Source organism: Delphinus delphis, chromosome 12 (genome assembly GCF_949987515.2).
Source record: "Delphinus delphis chromosome 12, mDelDel1.2, whole genome shotgun sequence".
In the NCBI taxonomy this organism is placed as follows: Eukaryota; Metazoa; Chordata; class Mammalia; order Artiodactyla; family Delphinidae; genus Delphinus; species Delphinus delphis.
Window position 1 is genome coordinate 5,785,321 of NC_082694.2, and position 11,329 is coordinate 5,796,649.

The window sequence follows — 11,329 nt, forward strand, 5'->3', positions numbered from 1 at the left end:
GTAAAAAATAAACCATCTTATCAATGATAAATATTATTCTCATTCTTAAAGTTGATACAAAGACTAATATTTTGGGTAGAAAATCACCTGCTATTATTTTAAAAGGTACCAAAATATGTCTTTGGTAGAGTGCAGTGATAATTCTAGAAGGCGCCTGAAACAGTCTTTAGAAAGAGACCCACTGAAGTCATCCTTTGGACAGAAAACAGGAAATGTATGGTTGGCCCAATAGGAAGAGTTGGAGGTTTTGAGGCAGTAAGAAATTAGAAGTCTTCTTTGAGCTCTATTAGGAACAAACACAGGCCATCAGGAGGACCTGGCTTTAGACGTATGTTCAAAGCGAGATGTGGTTCAAATAATACGTGAAGACCATGAGCTTCATCCACTGACCAACCAGCCAGTAAATATGCTTCAGGAAAACAAAATATGACGAAAAGAAACAGATCAAAGGCAAGGATAGGTTTTTCCAGAGATCAGGATCTCAGTAACCAGGTGGATATTAACCAAAGAAAGTCTGGTTTCTATTTTAAATTCAGCAGAGTCTGGAGCCCAGAGGACCAAATTGCTTTGTCTTTCCCTTAAAATAATAACACAAGTTATTTAATTTCAAGACAACAGGACGAAGAGAAGTGGAAAATGCTGCATCCTAAGCCCAAGTTCAAGGGTAAAGGAAGTGAAAAGGGCAGGTGAGAGCTGACACCTGGAAGAGGCAAACAGGCCAGCTTCCCAAGACTGCAAGATAAATGAGGGAGTGTCTGGGGGAACCACTGAGGACACAGAAGGGGGCTTTGTTACTTTCAACAGCAGGGGGACCCACTGCTTTGTCCCAGCACCCTGAACAGAGGTAGAATGCATGCCCAAGTTTACCCAGTTTAGGACAAATCCCACTGACCCACGTCATGGGCAAGGAAATCAGAGGACACAATCTTAGAACACTCTAGGAAAATTTTCTCTTCTTCATTCTTTGGCTACCTATCATTCCAAGCTGTAGAACTCCATCCCTGTTTACAGGATTTACCAAGCAAAGTGAGCGTTTATAACTTAAAAAAATCAACAGTTCAGGGCTTCCCTGGTGGCGCAGTGGTTGAGAGTCCGCCTGCCGATGCAGGGGACACGGGTTCGTGCCCCGGTCCGGGAAGATCCCACATGCCGCGGAGCGGCTGGGCCCGTGAGCCATGGCCGCTGAGCCTGCGCGTCAGGAGCCTGTGCTCCGCAACGGGAGAGGCCACAACAGTGAGAGGCCCGCGTACCGCAAAAAAAAAAAAAAAAAAATTCAACAGTTCGTTCGAAATATAAACATTCAAAATGAAAGAACAATAAGAGTTCACATGCATGAGGATCTAAGTGAAAAACAAATTGGGAGACGTTTCTTGCCAAAATTTTTTTTAAAAAACTTTTCAAAGGAGGGCTGAATTTGCTATGTTCTTCTATTTATTTAACCTACTTCACACACACATACACAACATCACCATCTTCATCATTTTAGGAAACTTTCTTCTCTACAGAACTTTCTTTTTGACCAAACAAATTAGAAAGTTGATTACCCCTGATAATCAAGTAAAACAATGAAAAGCTGAATCATTCAATACACTGCCAAAATTGCATATTCTCACTTCTGACTGTAGTTATTTCTAAGTTTATATTGTGCAGCAATCTCGAAAACGATTCTGAATTCACCCTCGGGCATGATTTCAACCTCCTACAAATGCTATCAGGAGCCTCCGTTGCGGACAATCTGTGATCCCCGTTCAGCTTAATCACTAGCAACGTTTCTCCATGTTCTCTGGGGCAGGTAAGCTCAGGTCCATTAGGTACACAGCATCAAAGTACCCCAAATAGAAACCATGGCATTTTGCATGTGTTAACACTCCTGTTACCCCATAGCCTCACATCCCCCTGCACTGCTCGATTCATCACCCTACCCAAACGTGAGCCAATTAAGTCATATGAGTCCTGCCAAAGCAACAGTTTTTCCAGTGCAAGAGTTGAAATGGAATTTAATGGCCAGACCACAGTTTAATGGGCTGTAAAAGTGCCCTTGGTACCAGCACAGTCTTCTCCAAAGCCAAAGAGAAAGTTGAGGGCCTAGGGGAGGTAGAGGGGGGATCCCTGGGCATTTCCCAGCTCCTCTAGGAACAGCGCAGCAGCAGGAGGACAGGGCTGGATTATATCAAGGCAGCACCTAGAAAAGACCCTCAAGCACTAGCTTTTGGTACTGGAAGCCTACACTTATTTCTCTGAGAACCGTAGCCTTCACCCCACCACAGCGGTCTCCACTCCACTCAGACCGTTCTGGCTGGGAGATACGAACGTCTGTCTGTTTCCATCTTGGCACCACCTCAGGTGCAGGGAGGAAAGAGGAAACAGTAGTCAGAGAAGCTCCACTTTTGGTACAGGCAAAGAGACAGGCAGGACAGCAAATGCCAGGGAACAGAAACACATCTGGATGAGAAAACTGCCCACAGGCAGATGAATACACCTAGGAGCTCACACAAGCAAGAACGCCTTCTAATAAAATACCATACAATTAACACGATAGCGTCACGTAAGACGAATAGATTGTGATGGAAAAAAGCAAGTGTAAAAAGGCAATGCTCAGAATAAGAACGCTTGGAAAAGGCAGAGCCTAAAACAGAAGCAGGAAAATGCAAGAGGCAGCCCAGTCCAGGGGAAAAGGAACCGCAGTGCCAGAAAACTGGTGGAGTAAGCCCTGCTACTCTTCCACCACTCCTGATGGTGACAATATTCAGCACTCACTGCAGGCCCAGCACTGTCCTAAGAAGGGTATACAGATCTCTTCTCATTTAACCCTGACACCAAACAAGCCTCCAGGGTAGACAGGAAGATGAGACATCGGGCAGAGCTGGCTGGAATTCTGGCTCACCATCAGGCAGCAAGGTAACTTCCCCAGCTCTCAGTTTCCTCCTATCTGAAACGCGGTCATCATACCTGTCCCGGGTGGTTGTGAAAATTAGAGATAATGAACTTAAGTGACTACTAGCGGCTGTTATTAGTGTGATTGATCAGATTAAAATAGTCACGAGTGAGGAACAGAAGAAAGAGCTATAATTGAATAGAAATGGCAACAGAGAAGTAGTCATGGAAACAGGGCATGAAATCACCCCTTTGGTGACAGAGGCTCAGAGAGAGAAAGAGTAGACAGCGCCTGCGCTTGGCTCCGCGCTTTGTGCGTCCGTGGGCAACTCGGGCAAACTCTCTGAGTTTCAGTTTCCACCTCTACCGAGTGGGTATTAATATCTGCCCTTCCTACTTGGCAGGGCTGCTGTGAGGACCGCATGAGATGGCACCTGCGTTTACTATGACAGGCAATGAGTTTATGCAAATGTGCATAATAGACAGGGACATCCTTTCCCCCTTATCCCATTTCCCAGGCGAAATTAAAACACTCAACTAGTAGAGCCACGTCAAAACCAGGCAATTACCGGCTGCAAAGCCTTTAAATAGCACATGCCTCCTTTGGTCACCATGAACAGAAGCTAGTTAATTTAATCTGACATCGAAGGTTTGTTTCGGGCTTACCTCCTGCACCCTGCACTTTCTATAAACCATCCCTGCTTTGCGCTTCCCTCTCAATTTAGGCCTTTGCTTATTCCTCTCTGGAATGTTGTTCCATTTCATCTCCAATTGACCATCTTCTGCTCATCCGTGAAAACCTAGTTTAAACGCATCCTCGGCATGAGGAAGTGCTTCCCTTCTCCCTACACTATGTATCACCTTTTCTGAATGTCTTATCCCACCCAGCACTTTCCTGGATTACGAGTGCTGTGGTGTATGCCATCTCTCCCACCAATCTCTAGGCTTGGGGGTGCAGCAATGTTTCTTTTCATCCTTTATGGAGACCTTAGAGCATGGGACCTCTCAAGGAGCAGATGTATAAAACAGACGCAATAATGCATAAATTCTGTCGACCTGATAACGTTTTGAAATCATTACAACAACAGTAGTTGCCGTATTTTAAATTCAAAAGTATTTAAAATATAAAGTACAAGCTCCACGATCCTAACACAAGTTTATGCGGGGTGAAAATAAATGAAGATGAGAAGATCCATTCGGAGGCTCCTGCTTTCCAAAGGAGACTAAAATGTAGTTTGGAAACGTGGGTTAATTACTTTCAAACATGCATCTGGCTTCACTGGCCTCAGTCACCACGAAAATGCTTCCTGGAGAGTGACAGCCTCAGCCCAGAGGAAGGGAGGAGACAGGGCGTCCCTGTCGTGCTGCAGGCACTCAGGTGTCCCTGGTCCCCTTCCAGGCACCTCACTAGTCAGGTGCACGGCAGCGTCTGCGTCCCTGCCAAGGCACGTCTCTCTCCCAAGCATCCAGGGCTTCCACCGTTCTAGCCTGGGTGCTGCTGGCGCCCCTCTCCCAGTAGGTGAGACCCATGAACTTCAGCCCACTGCCCTCCTTCCTCAGTAAAGAGGTCTCAGCCTCAGCAGAGGGCTCTCACACTCGGCGTTCCAGGCAGAGCAAGCCGCAAATCGCTAAATTTGTACGGGTTAAAACTCCGGGGCTATTTCCAGGCCAAGGTCCACTCAAGAGCCAAAGCATGAAACTGCCCCTCCCAGGGTCCCTTTCATTGAAGCTGCTCTGTCGTCCCTGCCCTGGTCCACGGGGAGGCGGCCACGACCCAGAGGTCAACTCGCCGATCCGGGCACCCTCCCGGCCTTGGTCCCCGCCGCACCCCGCGGGTCCAGCTCGCTCACCGATCTTGGCCAGGGAGGCCAGCAGGATCCACAGGGTGATCTCGAAGGGGATCTGCACGTGGGGGTAATCCAGGGTGAACACGGGCAGTCGGCTCTCCTCGAACGGCGTCGTGCCCGGAGCCACCACGCTCGCGGGGCTGGGCGGGCTGGAGCTGGTGCCCATGACCCGCGGCGCGTCCAGCAGGGTCTCGGCCAGGGCGCCCGCCGGCCCCGCCACCTGCAGGAGCAACAGCAGCAGCAGCAGCAGCAGCGGCTGAGGCGGCGGCGGCGGCGTCCGCCGGCTCCGCCGGGTACCCGCCGGCTCCATGAGCTCGGCTCCCCCCACTGCCGTCGTCCCCGAGCTCGGCCCTCGGCGCGCTCAGCGCATCGCCCCGGAGCGGGCAGGGCCGCCCGCCGGGCCCGGCACGGAGCGGGCAGCGAGAGCCGCCGCCGCGGGGCCGGAGGTCTGCAGCGCACCGACCGGGTCCCCGCCGCGAGCGGGCGCGGCGCCTGGTGGGGGCGCACGGGACGCGAGGCCACGGCGCGGAGCCTCGGCGCCCTCAGCCGCCCTCCGCCGCCAGCCGCCGGCCCATGTCCCGTCCGCCGCCCGCCGCGGCCCGCGGGCGGGGGCGGGGCGGGGCGGGCGCGGCGCCGGGGCCGCGGGGCGGGAGGACGGGCCCGGGGCGGGCGCACGACGCACCGGCCGAGCCCTTGGGCGACGCGGGGCCCGGAGCCGCGGGGGCGGCGGCCGCGCTCGCAGGGGCCCCACGACGCGCGCCGAAACCCGCCAGCCTCGGAGCCTGCGAGCTCTGGGCGGAGGGGCCGCGCGGTGGCCGGAGCTGTCCCCGCCCCGGAGGCCGCGGCGGGAGTCCATCCAGGGAAGGGGCCGTCGCGACCCAGGCGGCGCGCGCAGGGGACCCGGGGCGCGGGGCCGGGAGGAGACGCCGGCCCAGCCGGCGCCCCGCAGAGCTCCGTGCCCCGTAGGGAAGGTTCAGAAAAGCCTCCTGTCGTTCCCCTTCCTGGGCTTAATCAGGTCGCGCACAGGGCACGCTCTCGGGGCGCTGAAGCTCCCCGTGCAGAACTCCGGTTCCCACGCTCCCATCGAAGCCCTTTCTTTTCCACCGTGTACGGGTGTCACTCATCGGGCCCCTGTCGCTTCCACTTTTCTCCTCCCCGCCCCCGTCACGAAAAAGAAAAACATCCTCTCTGTTTTCAGGCTTCGAGGTGTCCATGTCCGCGAGCAGCAGAACCACCATTATTTCGTGGAAAGCCCGTGATTTGCCGAGCTCAGATTGACCGGCTCCGCTAATTACAGGACGGTCTGAGGGCAGGGCAGGGGAGGGGAGGAAACGTGGTTCTTCTGCACCCGAAAGAGCCTCATCCGCCAGCGCAGCCCGTCCTCCTGGTTCGCACAAGGCGTCTTAGACCTGCCTGCAATCTGCTGTCCCAGCATCTTTATCACCAGGAACTGAAGGGACCCTAAAAGCTGACCAGTTGTCACTCAATTAACTGAAACCATTTTCCCTTCGATATTTAGGAAATAAAATCCTTCTCTTTTCTCATTTTTTAAAATGTGTCCAAACATAGGTCCTGCTATTACACACCCTGCAGTTCAACATTCAAAGCAGATTTTCTTTTCAAAGTTCTAACACAGGGAATTTGTGAAATGTCAGCAGAAGGTACAAGGAAAAAAAAAAATAATTAATAATCCTCCACCTAAACAGAACCATATAAGGAACAGCCATCTTCGGACCTTGAAAGTAATGCAGAGACAAGTCCAGAATAAAAATGGGAGGATTCTAGGAGCTGGCACAGAACGCTTCACGTAATACTTTATAAAGCATAACTGTTTCAAAAGTGCAACAGAACAGAATGTAAGGATGTTCTATCCTCTTAAAAACAAAAAAACATGGAGCCATGCAAAAATCTGCCTCCTCTTCTCTATTGGAAACTTTCTGCTGGAAATTTGTATTAAAGGTGAGAGTCACATTCCTCATAAGGAAGGAGCAGCAAATGACAACTGCTTTAAAAAAAAATGTGCATCTCTACATGGGAAGCTCTATGCAAGGTGTTTTGCTTGTATTTTTCTTGTTGTTGTTAATCATAAAAGCCAAAGAGATAGACATTCTTGTACCCATTTTATAAGTGAAGAATTATAGATGCAGAAAGGTTTGAAAACCATCAGAAAAGCAAACAGACTTACCCAAGTTTACAGATCAAATAATGGTCCAAAAGGAATTCAAGCCCAGGCCTGTCCATGTAACACTCCTTCCATCCCACCCTCCACCCTGTGACTATTTACCCCAAAAGAGCAGGTCAGTTTCTCAGGTGCTTTCAAATAGAATAGTGGATAAAATTTTAGGAATTATCCACAAAAGCCATAGCAGAATAAAGCCTTATTTCCAGTAAGTGACTCAGGCCAGTTCTACACATCAAGTGAAATAATGGTAGGACAAGGGCACATTCAGACAATAATTTCTAGAAGTTTGGGTCACATAATACTTTTAAGAATAATTGTGCCTCAGAACCAGGAAGATGAATGACAAATCGACGTTTCTGGGACCTCCCTGCCCATGGTAGCTGTAGTGACTACAGACTCCAGTATCACTTTAACTTTATGAATCTAGGCTAGTGCAGTTAAAGGTTATCAACCTTTTCTTACACTTGGAAAAATGCTCTTTTATTTATTCTTATCCGTGGAAGATGAACAACTTGGTTTAAAAAACACTTTTTTCATTTCTCCCCTAAAGCAAATAAGAAAGAGTTAAATTGCACCCGCTTGCTGACAAGGACTTGGCTGAGCCATTTCTTCAAAGGGCCCCATGACTGAAAGATCCCGTCTCTACTAAGTTAAAATCGTTAGTGGCTTCCTAAGTGGCAGTGGCCCCCCTGCACCACTGCGTGGCGCCAGCACCCTCTCCGCGGGTCAGCGGCCCCCAGAGCGTCCAGCCCTGTGTGTGAGCTTGATCGGGAAACCAGGAGACAGGGAAAGCCTCCATCGTCGGGTACTAGTATAATAGTCAGGAGAGTACCTAGTGATAGTGAGAACTGATATTCCACACTATTTATTCTTTACAGATTTTTATAATATTCACACCTTAACTCCCCCTTCTTTGAAATCTGCATTGCACAACCACGAACGCTTGGTTTCATAATAATATTTCAATTCAAAAATCTTTGCCTGTAAAAAGTTGACGCTTGTAGTACTGTTGATTTTTTGGGGTTATATTTGAGGTCTTAAAGTCTGAAGTAGCTTCCTTTTTTTTTTTTTTTTTTTAAGACTTAGTCCTCAGCAAAAAGCTGGAGCCCTCTTCTTAGAGAGCAGCCCTATCGAGGAGCATGCAGTGGTATTTTATTGGTTTTTATTGGTGGTTTTTATTGCTGTTCGTGGAATTAAATGCTTTTCTCTCTTTCGTTTTAGCCAGAGGTATTTGTTTCATTTCAGCAGAGAAATGTTTTACTATCTGAAAAGCTACTTTCTGCAAATTCAAGGTTATAAATGAGTGGCACTTTTGACATCAAAATCTCCTAGTCTATTTAAGATGAGATTCTGTTTTCAGATATTCAACCAGGAAGTTTTTCAGAGGCTCAGTTTTCCTTCACAAAATGAGAGACTTGGAATAGGAAACTTTCTTTCCTTATAAAAGACTTTACAGATCTAAAATTTGAATCCAACACATCTGTGTGAAGAGGACACACACCTAAATCCTTCCTCACCCTCCTCAAGCACCTTGGTGTCACCTGTGGGAGGAGAGATGCCCTATCCTTTAAGCTTTGCCACGTTGTGTCTGAACTCTGATGTGCAACGCAGCCAGAAAGCAAAAAGACAACCCGTAGGACCGTCTGAGTAGTATCCCACTGTTCCACCTAAGGCACACTCATTCATCAATTCAACATATATTTGTAGAGTCCCTGCAGTTGCTGGGCACCTGCAACTAAAAGTCTCTTGGTACCTTTGGAAGCCCAGTAAGTAAGAGCGCTTCAGGGGATTATGGGGGAGGAAACGTAATTTTCCCTCTACCCTTCTGAGGGTTTAGCTGAGACCCCTAAAGGTTAGCAAGGGAAAAACAAACAGAAGTTTATTAACATGTGTATCTCATGTATACATGAGAGATATCCAGGGAGAAATGATCTCTCTCCAGGGTGAGATTCAGGATGAAACACCATCTTTGTAGGGAAAGGGAAGTGGGGATGCAGGCTTTTAGAGGAGAATAAATTATTTTCAGGAAAAATGAATGGGCCCTTAGAAGAAGAGATGGGAGATATGACAGTTGGTGACACAGTTTGTCTGATGTCAACTTCTAGTCTCCTCTCCTGTGACCAATATTTCCTGGTTGAGGAAATGTCCAGGGAGAAGATTTATGACAGTTGAGTTCCTTTCAGAGGATCTGTCCTTGGGCAGCAAAGGGAAGTTCAGAGAAAGCCTCCCCCTGCACTGGCTGTTTTTCAAGTGACTACAGCTCAAAATCATCAATATATCAGGTGGCAGATTTGGGGGCGGCATATTCTGCTACCCTTCAGAATCATGGGAAAGATGTTTCTAGAAACAGGAGTTGGAGATGAGGAATATCTTTGCAAATGTATATTTTGATTAGTGTTCTAGAATTTAATCAATGTCTACCATAGTGGAAACAGACAGAGATATGACCAAACCCAAACCTGGATAAAAAGGAGCAGAGTTTAAAACACTGATCTTCATCTAAGCATCTCTGTCCACTTCCCACTTCCTTGAATCATGAGTAATTCCTTAAAGCTTTCTGAGTTTCCATTTATCTGTCCAAAGGTCACTGTTAAAAAGCATTCGTGTGAGGGCTTCCCTGGTGGCACAGCGGTTGAGAGTCCGCCTGCCGATGCAAAGAACACGGGTTCGTGCCCCGGTCCGGGAAGATCCCACATGCCGCGGAGTGGCTGGGCCCGTGGTCCAGGGCCGTTGACGCTGCGCGTCCGGAGCCTGTGCTCCGCAACAGGAGAGGCCACAACGGTGAGAGGCTCGCATACCGCAAAAAAAAAAAGAGGAGGAGTAGAGAGTGGAATGTTTACAGTTTGAATTTATTTATTTCTGAATTTATTTTAATATATACTTTGGTTTATGAGAGAAGGGTTACAAAAGGTTAATGTAAATAAGTTTTGAAATTTGTTCATTCAATATTCATATTCATTCAACACATGATTATTCAACTGAATTTTTTAAGACTTTGCAATAGCTGCTTATAATTGCCCCTAACTCATTTTCTCATGGGTTGGTATAAGTCTTACATGGTAACTCAAGCTCAAAGAAACTTCTGGCTGTAAAAGCAAATATCAAGTAAGTTTTACTCCCTAAAACTACTTATAAATGCATGTTTTATGATATGCATTTAATATATTCAAGTTCTTCTAGATTAAAATACAGATTTAATTTTATGAAAAATACTACAGTAGCTTTGATAAGTATAATTTAGTTTGCTGTATTAGAAATAATGATGATAATATGATGATATGAATGATAATATTACCCTCTTATTGTATTTTAGAATTATATGTCCAATAAAATAAACAGGCTATAAATATCCAAAGAGGGTTCCTTTATAAGAGGCAATATGGCATCTTCAACGTAAATAACTCAAATATGCCCAACCACTGGCCCTAGGAATGAAATTTCCCATCATACAGTGAGGCTCTCTGAGAATTCTATTGAGGAAGTAAAGTGACCCTTCTGTAAATATTCCCTTTTCTGGAATAATTGAGCAAATATTAGACTTATTAGTGCATATTATTGTTACGGTCCCTTTGATGATTCAACTTAAATTTTATACTTATTATATTTTTGTCTTGAATTGTTCTTTATAAGCGTGAATATCTTTCTTATCCTAGAATTAGTTGAGAAAAAAATGATACACAGGTACAGATGAATGAATGGTAAGGAAGACATGGTAGTTATCATGAAGGTGCACGATACTTACGTGCATCCTTAGGTGGGCACATTTCTGCAGCTTCCCAGGTCTCAATTTCTGTATTTCTTCATTTATGAAATTGAAGTAATAATGTCTACTGTAGAGAACTGCTGTCAGGATTGACTGTGAAAATGTATGTACAAGCACCTGGCCCAGATCTGCAAAGAGTACACACTAAATGAATATGGCTGTCTATCCTACATGGCCCCTGGAGGTCCCTGCCAGCCCCAAGATTCTCTGTGTCACATGATGCAATGCCTAGTGACCATCCATACTGGTCAATAACACTTGGGTCCTCTATGAATCCCAGAAAATCATAAGAATATATTTTCAGACTAGGTCTCATTCCACTTACTCAGGGGATGCCAGTCTGCACTGGTAGAAATATACCTCCTTCACAAGTGTGAATAGGAAATGCAATTCTTTGCCTTTATGAATCCAAGGGACTTAGATTGTCAATGGTTCAAAATTAACTTGTAATTTATTTCTATTTTTTTAAATTATGTAGGCACTATGGAAACAATCAGATGGAAATAAAAATAATGAAGGTGGAGGGTATAATTGGCCAAAGCGCCAGTCTTTATCATGGACTCAATCCACCATTTGCCTTTGAGTCTGTAGGTACACTGTCCATCAGGAATGGCTAAACCCTATTGGCTATACAAATAAAAAATTAACTTTAGTTCTACTAGA

The 11,329-nt window shown here is 46.7% G+C and overlaps 1 protein-coding gene across 1 annotated transcript in view; it reads right to left on the reverse strand.

The window, feature by feature from the left end:
• SLC9A2 (solute carrier family 9 member A2) overlaps positions 1-5,031 on the reverse strand; it is an 85,616-nt gene extending 80,585 nt beyond the window's left edge. Inside the window, exon 1 of the mRNA XM_060027226.1 lies at positions 4,725-5,031. Coding sequence (XP_059883209.1) covers positions 4,725-5,031 — 307 coding nt within the window. The remainder of the gene's footprint in view (positions 1-4,724) is intronic.
• Positions 5,032-11,329: the final 6,298 nt, after the last annotated feature.